The 11,524-nt window shown below is 48.8% G+C and overlaps 1 protein-coding gene across 1 annotated transcript; it reads left to right on the plus strand.

Moving 5' to 3' along the window:
* The first annotated feature begins 3,545 nt into the window (after positions 1–3,545).
* SLC18A1 (solute carrier family 18 (vesicular monoamine transporter), member 1) lies at positions 3,546–10,169 on the plus strand. The gene is given in 15 exon segments (XM_009869907.1): positions 3,546–3,669; positions 3,899–4,259; positions 4,900–4,958; positions 5,176–5,259; positions 5,527–5,619; positions 5,901–5,990; positions 6,934–6,977; positions 7,101–7,161; positions 7,262–7,357; positions 8,782–8,860; positions 8,964–9,015; positions 9,207–9,270; positions 9,359–9,478; positions 9,644–9,777; positions 10,059–10,169. Coding segments are annotated over 15 exon segments (1,572 nt in total).
* Positions 10,170–11,524: the final 1,355 nt, after the last annotated feature.

Consider the following 11,524-nt stretch of genomic DNA (forward strand, 5'->3'; position numbering starts at 1 on the left):
GAGGAAAAGAGGAGAAGGAAAAGAGGAGGAGAAAACTAGAAGAAAAAAGAGGAGGAGAAAAAGAGGAGAAGGAAATGAGGAGAAAAGGGGGAGAAAAAAGAGAAGGAAAAAACGAGAAAAGAGGTAAAAAACGAAGAAAGAAGAACAAGACAAGAAAGAGGAGAAAAAAGAGGAAAAAGAGGAAAAAGAGGAGAAAAAAGAGAAAAAATATGAGAAAAAAAGAAAAAAGGAAAAGCAGTGAAAAGGGGGAAAAGTGGGAAAAGGGAGAAAATCGGGAAAAATGGGAAAAACAGGAAAAACAGGAAAAGGGAAAAGAAAAGGAGGAAAAAACAAAAGACAAAGAAAAAAGAAGGAAAAGAGAAAGGGGGAAAAGGGAAAAATGGGGAAAAGAGAAAAAAGAGAGAAAAAGAGAAAAAGGGAAAAAAGGAGAAGAGGGAAAGAAAAGGGAAGAGAGCAAGAAAAAGAGAAAGGGAGCAAGCAAGAGCTAATCAACCAGGGAACTGACAGAGGGTTCAAGGGCTGGGAAGACAAGAAAACGAGTAATTCTGCTGCCAAAGCAGAGCAAAGCCCTGGAAATATTTCAGGGGCCTGTGTCTTCACAGACATTGGCAATTCTGGGCTTGTTCAGAGCGGCAGCAAAGTACCAGGGAGCGGGGAGACCGATGGAAAAAAACCCACACAAAATTGTTTGGCTCAGGAGGGAGTAAACACAATAAATAATCCCCAGACAAAGGGACAACGCTGTTGAGTGGATTAAACACCCAACTGGAAGGCTTTGGCCAGGTTTCAGCTCTCCTCCTAATGCGACGTGACCTAGAGCAAATTACAGGCTCTCCTGTTCGTTAATAGTGAAAAGGACTTAACGAAACACAAACCAGCAGCGCCCGCTGAGCAGCAGCCTCCAGGGTTCATTCAGCCGGCACCGCCTTGCAAACCACTTCCACCTGCGTTCAGAGCCTGGTGAAACGGCCCAAATTGCTCAGAAGAGCCTGCTTTGTGTTCTGTGTATCTTTTTTCAGCTCTTAACTAGTCCCACAGGGTGAGAAAATTCGCCTCGTGCGCTAACAGCAAAGCAGAATTCTGGAGAACGATGCAAATTCACCCACGGGAGAGCATGAGGCTTCGTGCTGGCAAGCAGAGCCCTCGCCGTGGCTCTGAGCGCCGCAGCAGCAGAGCACAGGGACATGAATTCCCTGGAATTCATTGCCATCAGCCTGCAGAGCCAGCGTCGGGTCTGCAATTGGCGATTTTTCAGGCCCACATCCTGTGCTGGGCCTGGAGACAGCCCATAAATTCTCCTGTACTTTTCATTACACAAGAAACATTCACTATACTTTACTACCTCAGTCTGGCCAGGAAGAATATTGTAGTCTTTTTTTTTTTTTTCATAGGGTTATTGAAAGAAAAATTCATGGCAAACATTTACAATGGTTAAAAAGAAATATCTTGAAGAGAACTGCCTGGAAAAAAATCTGACAGACACGTGAAAATGCTTCCAAGGCACATCTGAGTAAGCTTTCCTGTCATGTCTGCAAAACAAGTGACACGACACTGCGATCTCCTTGGGCTGCTTAGGGCTGCCAAACGAGACGGTGTCCTGTCCTTGGGGCCTACAAAAGAAATAATAATAACTGTCCTCCACACGCCTCTCCTCACCTGAAGGAAAATCTGAATTATTTTCTCTCCAGAGCCCAAAGGAGAGACGAGCAATTCTGAGCTCCCTCAGCAGATGGTAGTGCTGCACTGCTCAGCCTCTGTCTACTTTGCAGATATTTAGAAAGTCATTTTCAGGCTCAGACATCCAATTCTCAGCTCATGAAATATATTTAAAGGCTTCAACTTCTGTACTTATGCACACCCAGGGAATTCCTGGGTAGGATGTACTCATCTCACGTTATTGGCAATAGTTTTTGGCCATGCAGAAGCCAGATAAATGGCCTCAATGGCAGATTTACACACCAACAGAGAAAAGGTGAATAAGTTTAGGACTTATTTTCTTTCTCTGTGGTAAATCTCTGTATCCTGAATGAATGATGGTGTTAGTTTTTCTTTGAAAAAGAAATCGTGGACAAAAGTGTCAAAAGCTTAAGGAAACAGAAATGATGGAAGAAAAGAGATCACACTTTAAAAGGCACTTGCACTACCTCACCCGTGCACGGATATCATTCTCCGCCCAGCTTTGCTTACGAGAAACCAGCCTCATTAGTCCAAGAATCATAGAATCATTAAGGTTGGTTTTTAATCTGAGACGTGTTGATGAAAGAGAGCCTCTGCTGCAGATAAACACTCCTGCCTTTCTCCTCCCAGTCCTCCTCAGCCCACCCCAGCGTCCTGCTCTGACGCAGAGGGAGCTGCAGGGCTGAATGAAACTTGTTTGAGGTTCCAATTAAATCTCCGTGGAAGAGTGACACTCATATCCTCTTCTGATAAAAGGCGATCATAAATCCTCCGGGAGCAGCAGCTGCAGAGCACACTGCCTCCCGCAACAGCAGCAGCCAGCTCCGCGCACCAAGATGGGCTCCAGGGTAAGAGTTTGTTCTCCTCTGCTCCACACAACAGGTTTGCACCGCGAAGGGGATGGTGTTTGTGGCTTGAGACATAAGGGCTCCACTATTCTGCATGTCTTTACTGTCTATGCTTCCTTATTCTTTCTCTTAATTTACACACACACAGATATATATATATATCGTCTTGCATTGATTCTATTATTTGGTATTTATTAGTACTCCAAGGCACAGTGAGAAACCATCCCTGTTTCCCACCTTGGTGACGATATTTGATGAGAGACGGTTTGGAGTGTTCGCTTTTTTTAATTAAAAATTGATAAATATCATTGCCTGGGATTTCAGGAAACTAGAGGATTACTGGAACGAGTGATAGTTAGGACTCAGCTCCATTCATTTTGCCACTTAATCTCTGAAGTGCCTGAGAGCTGTAAGAACGCAAATGGCTAATTGTTTGGTTAGCTTAGTGCAAATTTCTGCTTGATATTTTTGGTGTGATCGAGCAAGTGATTGTCTCTCAGCCCCTCTGAAACCGTGATCTTAATCACATATGTCAGGCTTTTAAGTCCCGTATCTTGCCACGACATTTCAATTAAGTCAAGTGAAAAGACACATAAGGCAAATGAATTTCCTTTGAGACCTAATTTAATCTCCAAAGAACAAACATGGAACAAAAGACGTAGAGATTACCACAGACAAGCTGAATCTTTGGAAGAAGACTTAGATGATGCCTTGAAGCAGCTACAAGATGTCTCGGAAGAGTGGAAATGGGTTAGAACGCGCTCCATCGCAACTTCAAATGCAAGCTTGATAAAACCATGGCCTTTCCTAGCAAAGTTGGTGCTCCCAGGTCCTGAGGACCAGCACCCACCTCTTGGAGGACACAGATGCTAAGTGTCCTCAGGAGTTGCTTTCTGCAGGGAGAAACCACGACCTTCAGGGGACTGTAACTCAGACTGTCTTCTTTAAAGGTGATGGGAGATCTTCAGCCCTGAAGACCAGGAGCGAGCAGGACGCAGCGTGAGCTCCAGGCTCTCGGCCATGTCCGCGGATGCCGAACACATGTGCTGGCGCTGGCTGGCAGAGGGCCGGGCGTCGGGGAGGCTGGTGCTGGTGGTGGTGTTCGTGGCGCTGCTGCTGGACAACATGCTGCTCACGGTCGTGGGTATGGCTCTGGCTGTGCAATTTGGGTGCTGCCTTGGGGGTTTCAGCTCCTCGGTCAGTCTCTGGTTGGTGCTGGCAGAATCCCCTCAGAGGGAGAGCTGCGGGGAGGGCTGGATGCTGGGAGCTGCCAGGACACCAACATCTGGTCCATACCATTCAGTTCAGCTGTGTGCGGAACCAAAAAACGGAGTAAAATCCCTAACTAGTCCCTTCCTTGGCTTCTCTTCCAGTACCGATCGTCCCCACCTTCCTTTATACAACAGAATATGAAGGAGCCAACAGCTCTGTTGCCCCAGCCTGGCCTGAGCTGCCTCCTCCAGCCTCGAAGGCTTCTCCTTTCTCCTCCATGTTCTCCTATTTCGACAACACCACAGTGGTGGTATCCGGCTCCACGAGCGCCATGGACGTGGCCAACGGGATGGAGAGCAGCCACCTTCCGCAGCCCCCTGCCAGCGGCCCCCCAGTGCCGAGCGGCTGCCCCGAGGGTGAGGAGTACCTTGCCAAGGAAAACGTCCGCATTGGGCTCCTGTTTGCTTCCAAGGCTCTTGTACAGCTGGCGGTCAACCCATGCGTGGGTCTTCTGACCAACAGGTAGGTCAGAGAGGTGGGTCTGCTCCAGGGTGTAGCCCCTCGGGGACAGGCAGCTCCTGCCTGCTGATGAAATCACCTTGAGCTGAGCAGTAAAGGTCTGTGCTGCATGTGGGCAGCGGCAGCAATCATGGAATTACAGGAACCTGTGGGTAGATTAGCAAGGGGGAGAACATATGCATGAAAATAAGCATGGGTTTTACCTTTTCTAAAAGCCTGTAAATGGCTTACAAGTTTATATTACAACGTAAGCCTCACTAATGCTCTCCTCAGATGCAGACAGATGCTATTTAATACCAGTAACCATCAAATAAACAAAGATTCCCACTCCACTATGGATATAACATTGTTTTCAGCTTTCTGCCCGAGTTTTCCTTTGTCTCTAGCAGGCACGTGTGAGGGGCGCTGGGCTCATCTCCACACAGTCTAGGTGGCAAAACAAAGCTGTGTCTCTGGGTGTGCTTTATGGCATTACCTGGGAGCTCTTGGACCCTCGAAGCTTCCTTGAACAGCACTTGTGGGCACATCCGCAAGCTCAGGAGGTGCTCACCAGCCCACAGAGACGTGTGTGTGTTAAGGCTGAGCAGCCAGACCAGATCTCAAGCTGGAATGAGAAATCTTCCCCAAGATTTTCCCTTTCTAGGATAGGATACCACATCCCCATGTTCATCGGATTTGTCGTCATGTTCCTCTCCACAATCAGTGAGTATTGCCCCTCATTCTGCCCTTCATACACAGCAGCACAGGAGAAAACACTTCGATCTGTGCCTGCACTGGAGTGAGAGCAGAGGAACAGTGGCAGGAAAGAACAAGTGGCACCCAGCACCCAAAGTGGTGCGAGCTGAGGCTGCTCCTACCCTCTGCAAGGTTTTAACATCCTGCAGCTCTGCCTGACATTGTCTCTCTCCTTCCTCTGCAGTGTTTGCTTTCTCAGGCACCTACACCTTGCTGTTCATCGCCCGAGCCCTCCAAGGCCTTGGGTCATCATTCTCATCCGTTGCAGGTAAATATTTCAGCTACACCTTAGTCTCTGTGCAAGCTCCCCTTGTCTGGGGTCAAGGCTCAGCAGCACAGACACACCGAGTGCCTTCCTCAGCCTCAAACTCCCCCTCCTTGCTATGCCCGCCCAGCTGGTGCAGATGGTGCACCCACACAGCCCAGCCAGCAGGAAGATAAATCCCCCCAAGAGCCCAGACTGCTTTCAGAGAGGAGCCCCACCACCATGTACGAGTCAGCCTCATGTGGCCTCTCACTTTCTCTCTCTTCCCAGGCTTGGGCATGCTGGCCAGCGTGTACACAGACGACTCTGAGAGGGGCAACGCAATGGGGATCGCTCTTGGAGGCTTAGCCTTGGGTGTGCTGAGTAAGAAAACCTTGTTCCCAACAGAGTTTACATCAGCAGCGCCTCCAGAACTTTGTTGGCCACCACCTATGACTTCCACCTGCCTGGTTGTGCCCCTTCCTCGGCAGCGGCACGGCTGGCCCGTCCTCCTCCCTCCCTCTGCTCACTCGCCGAGGCCCGTGGGACCCACCACCTCCCCACCACCTTCACCAGACACTCACAGTGGCATTGAGAGATGACGACAATGGCAGGAGCCGGGGACGGTGGCACTGCCGGGGTGTGACGCAGCCTTTCCCTTGCAGTCGGGGCCCCCTTCGGGAGCATCATGTACGAATTCGTGGGGAAATCGTCTCCTTTCCTGGTCCTGGCACTCCTCGCCCTATTGGATGGAGGTGAGAAGCCAAATGGTTTAACCCTACCAAAAAAACCCACACGTGAAAACATTAAAATGTGGAAGTTTTGGGGGAGAATCTCTCAGGGCTTGAGTGAAGAAAGAGGCACATTAATACAACACGGGGAATATCATCAGCACTGGTTATTCTGCTGTTGCTAAATCATACGTTTTTCACCAGCAGATGCATGACATTGCAATATAGTAAGAATTACTTCCTCCTTACTCAATAACCCCCCTGATTGCTTTAATGGCTTGCACTGCACATTTGCTAAAGCTCTTTGAACGGCAAATTCTTTGTGAAAGGCACGCTTGTCTGCAGCCTCTTCACCATCCACAAAGGAATTAGACTTTGCCAGCAAAAAAAGTGATCCTTGTTCTGTCTCTGATCGCTGTATTACAGACGCAGGCCACAACAGCCCTCAGAGTGTAACAGCAAAGTCACAGATAGTAGAAATGTGCATTTTCAGTGGGAAGTATTAAGCTAATTAAATTATAGACACAGTTACCGTTTGCCCAGATGTAATGCAAGACATCTTCAATGAAGCATGTAAGAGCTTTTGGAAAATGAAACGTAGCTCCCGTACATACGAAACTTTCTTTTTTAATCCTATTCTTCCCCGCATCTAATTTCTGTCATGCTCTAGTTGTGGCTCCCCAGCAGGCAGCTGGCAGCCTGACTGAAAGCATTTGCATATTTGACTGCTTCAGGGGTCAGCAAAACACTTCTAACACAGCCCAGTCCAGGGACTTGTGCTGCTCCCTCCAGTGGGACCAGGGCTGGGACCCACCTCTCCCCCTGCCCACTGGAATAACGCCCCCAAACACAGTTACTGCACCCCTGGGGGCTCTGCTGATGAAAGGGCTCAGGCTGAAGGAGAGGCCAGAGGGATTGAAGCGATGCTGTCTCCAGCAGGAAGCTAACATGGGTGTTTTCTTCCCAGCTTTGCAGCTCTGCATCCTGCAGCCCTCTAAGATCTCCCCCGAGGTGAGTACAGACGTGTCTGCACACGGGAGCCAGTGCCAGGCAGCAGGGAGGCGTCGAGCCAAGGGTGGGCACGAAAAAGCCTGCCGCTCTCCGCCAAAATAACCCTGCTTTGCCACCCCGCAGAGCACCAAGGGCATGCCAGTGTCCACCCTGCTGCAAGACCCCTACATCCTGGTCGCCGCAGGTAAAGGCGGAGGTCGGCACGCAGGGATTCACTCATACCTGCACGGAATAACAGCAGAAAGTGGCTAAAACAGAGCCTTTCTCCCTTTTCTCCCCGTCAGGAGCCCTCTGCTTCTCCAACATGGGGGTGGCCATGCTCGAGCCCACCTTGCCCATCTGGATGATGCAAACCATGTGCTCCCCGAAATGGCAGCTAGGTAGGTGCTGGGCTTCGCAGCCTCCACTCCTGACCAGCTGCTCGATACAGTTTAGCTAGAACTGGTCCTGCTTTGCCACCAGGAGATGGATCGAATCATCTCTTATGTCGTTCTAAAAAAGAAGAAAACATATGCCCTCACTCACACAGAGTGAGTGATCTCGGGCTGCGTGTTGCTCCAATTTCAGCTGGAAATGTCCTGAGTGGTAGCTATATAATGTGCTTTTCTCTATTACTGAAAAAATCGTATAGAATCAGACTCCCCACACGAGCAATAACGGTGGAAGAAAGGCTGTTTCGTGCACAGGAAGCCTGTCAAATCCTGTCTTCTGCAAGTCAGATAATGGTATCATGCTGGGCTGAAACGGTGGCAGCCAGATGGGTTTTGCAGAGGCAGCTCTGAGGAAAAAAGGCCATTTAGAGAGTCTTGGGCAGGACAGGATGGTACGTGCTAATTACCAGCTGCCTAGAAAATGTGATATGGAGATAACATTGCCTGTGTTTGCTACAAAAATAAAAACCAATTGTTATAAAACCCAATTGGCTGAGGAATGACCCAGGGGGTTGCCCCAGGCAACACTTAGATCCCAAATTGAATTACAGCCTGGGAGGAGAAGGGTCGAGAGAACTCGTAATTGAGTTATGCTCTGGTCAAGCAGGAGCATCCATCCTGATAAGAGCCTACGCTTCCCGTGAGCGAGTGACTGAGCAAGGATGGACCAGGGTAAAACAGCAACCCAAGGACTCCGGCAGTGGGGACACCACATGTGTCACGGGCTCAGAAAAACACTCAGGGCTGCCCCTGTCACCACTGAACTCAAGGCAACCTAATATATTCACCAAATTGTCATGTACCTGAGGGAAGTTTGGATTTAGACAGTTCAGCTGCAAGCAGCCCATCTCACAAGCTGTGATGAACTCAAGGAGCTTCTTTATTTGTATTCTTCGGTTTTCCCGTTCCCACAAATCTGGAAAAAAAAAACCAAAACAGAATAGCTTGGACTAAACCTGCAGGATTAAGTGAGTTACGTAGCTGTAAAAGAGAGGAAAGAAAATCAAACATAAAGCAGTGCGTGCCAATAAGGAAGTTGTCTTAGTGAAATGCAGCTGAGCAGTTTTATTTATAGTCAATGAGAGAATATATTAAAAGTAAACAGCTGGTAAATCAGCAAACAGAGCAAATATTTAATTTGGACTACATAATGATCCCCCAGCTTTTTTACTTCAGCGATTATTTTACTCTTTATTTAGTAAGTGAAAAGCAGAGGACACAAAGAAGCAGCACCACATGGATGGGCACCGGGCAAGGGCCTGCCTGGCTCACGACAGTCTCCAAAAGAGAGGCAGTCAGCAAAGCGCACATTTTTGCAAATGCTCCGTGTTTGCTTGGGGCTGACATACTCTTTTTTATTCTCTCTCTCTCAGGGATGGCGTTCCTCCCTGCCAGCATATCCTACCTCATCGGCACCAATCTCTTTGGGATTCTGGCTAACAAAATGGGCCGGTACGTGGAACATAAGAGATTTAAGTTCCACCCAGCTCTGTGCTTTCAGCGTGAATTACGCCCGTGGCACTGTGCACGCTGAGAGCATCTGACCTCGTTGCAGGTGGCTGTGCTCCATGATCGGCATGGCTGTGGTGGGAATCAGTCTCCTCTGTGTAAGTAGTGCAAGACAATTTTGAGACCTTTCCCAAAAGCAGTAGGGGCAGCGCGGGTGACAGCACCGCCACAGGGTCACGTACCTGGCAGCGGGTAGATGTTCAGTGGGTTCACGGATCAATGTTCCGCCTTTACACCTCACGCGGCTCTTCCGGCCTCATTCATGTTTCCCCTCTCTCTCCTCTCAAAGGTACCTCTGGCCAAAAACATTTACGGGCTGATCGGCCCCAACGGCGGGCTCGGCTTTGCCATAGGTAAGCGGTCAGGTCAGGCTGTGCGACACAGCTCAGGCGCAGCTCTCACCACCACGGTGACCCACCAGGTCCTTCTTGCTTCGGGCAGGAATGGTGGACTCCTCGATGATGCCTATCATGGGTTACCTTGTGGACCTTCGCCACACCTCCGTCTACGGTAACGTCTATGCCATAGCTGATGTCGCCTTCTGCATGGGCTTTGCCATCGGTACGCAGCGACTCTCACTCCCGGGATGATGTACTCAGAGTGTATTTCACTGGGTTCACTGCTCCCTCTCCACCCAGGCATTGTAGATTCATGGAACACCTTGAAACTGGAGAGGCACCTCTTTCTCTCTGTCATATTAGCCTTTTTTAATTGTTAAATTTGCAGGCCCATCCACAGGAGGTGCCATTGTACGAGCTATCGGGTTTCCCTGGCTGATGATCATCATCGGCGTTATCAATATCGCTTACGCTCCGCTCTGTTGGTACCTGCGCAACCCTCCCGCTAAAGAGGAGAAAATTGTGAGTTTAAGTACACTGTATTCCCTTAAAGTACAGGAGACGCTAATCCAGAGATTTGCGTGGGATAAGAATAAATTTGAGAGGATTGTGTCTTCCCTTTTGGGCTCTAATCTGCCCTCAACAAAGAGACAGAAAACTCAGACAACAAAACCAGACAAGTTTAGAGCTGCTGCCCTTTCCTTAACAGTTGTTGGCTGCTTGGCCTTTCTCTAAAACCAGTAATGTTTGCCTTAACTATTTGTCGTGGTTTGACCCTGGCCGGCAGCCAGAGACCCACACAGCCGCTCTATCACTAATGCCCCATGCAAACCAAAAGCTACGCCACTGAGAAAACCCTGCGCGATTTCCCTCTCGCAGACGACAGCGACGTGGAGGCAGAAAATGTGGAATAGCAAGTGCAAGGACGGGCATCTTATTTTGAAACTAATGCTACATTTACAGAACGTGGATGTGTTAGCTCCCGAGAATAACCGAGCCTCCCCCAAGCCTCGTGGACACAGGCTGTGCCACTGACCTGTTCTCTTGGCCACGCAATGCATCGCTCATGTGCTCTGTGACTTCTGGGCAAGTTACTCAAACTCATTACATGGCACCTGGGAAAAAAAAAGAAGTTACAAAGGTGAAGAGAATCATCTCAAACTGTCCTGCAGAACAACATTGTCCAGGGCACAGCCTGCCCATGCAGCAGGGGACAATAGCGACACCTCTCCCAGATGAGTCCAGTGGCATTTGTTAACGTCTTTAAAGCGCTCACTGTGCTTGAAAGAAAAGCACTGGAGAAAATGACAATGCAATCAGCAGCATCAGCTTTGGGAGATCTCATCCTCCAGAATTCTGTTACAGTCCCCAGCATGAAACTGTTCTGTAACAACAGGGCACTATCCATCTGTGTCACTGCCAGCCCGTCGATAAAGATGTCACTGCACTGCTAACGCACCCCACGCTCCACCAAAGAGAGTTAAAAGCCCTGCTCCTCGCTGCGCTGGCTTAGCTTTGTGTGTTCTGCTATTTATGTGCTACTTATGGCTGCTTGTGTGTCTCTTCCACCACCCATTAAACGATGTATTTGAAAAACTCCTAAGAAATTCAAGCCCAAACATGGCTGAAAGCAGTTTTACACTCAGAGACACAGTCTCAGCCAATAAAGCTAATTAGATCCCCTGTGATCCTAAGTGACTAACGGAGCATTTTTAAAAATCCCTGCTCCTCAGCTGAGCCGAGCTGGGGTAACGGGCTGTGTTCTGATCCCAACCCACCACGATGAGGAGCACAATAGGTTGATTTAATTGCCCTTTTGCAATTTCATGGCCATGAGTTTAGAAAGAGAGCAGCTGCACTGCTAACAATAATTATTACCAGTCTGTAAATGTTAGTTAAGTAAGACAGAGTGAAGTAATGGAGGCACCAAAGTAATTTTCTAAGTATCGGAGAAATTCCTGTGATCTCATTTTTTCCAGTGAAACCTCAAACTTAGAGCTTCTCTGGTTCCACTGCTGGCAGTTTATATAAACTCATTTCTGTCTTGAATGAGCAGTTGTGTAAGGCACAGCCATTTCACTTGCCAGAAGGAACAGATGATTCACTGCTCTGGAGCCTGAGCAGCACAATGCAGATGTGCTTGCCAGCAGGGAAACAGGAGGATAATAACAATTCATCAAGATTTGGTACCTTCTGACTCATTACCAAAGGTCACAAATGGCTGTTGTCAGGCAATCCCACATCCATGGCGGGCCCACCGCCCCTCGCT

Source organism: Apaloderma vittatum, unplaced genomic scaffold (assembly GCF_000703405.1).
Source record: "Apaloderma vittatum isolate BGI_N311 unplaced genomic scaffold, ASM70340v1 scaffold4045, whole genome shotgun sequence".
Classification (NCBI taxonomy): Eukaryota; Metazoa; Chordata; class Aves; order Trogoniformes; family Trogonidae; genus Apaloderma; species Apaloderma vittatum.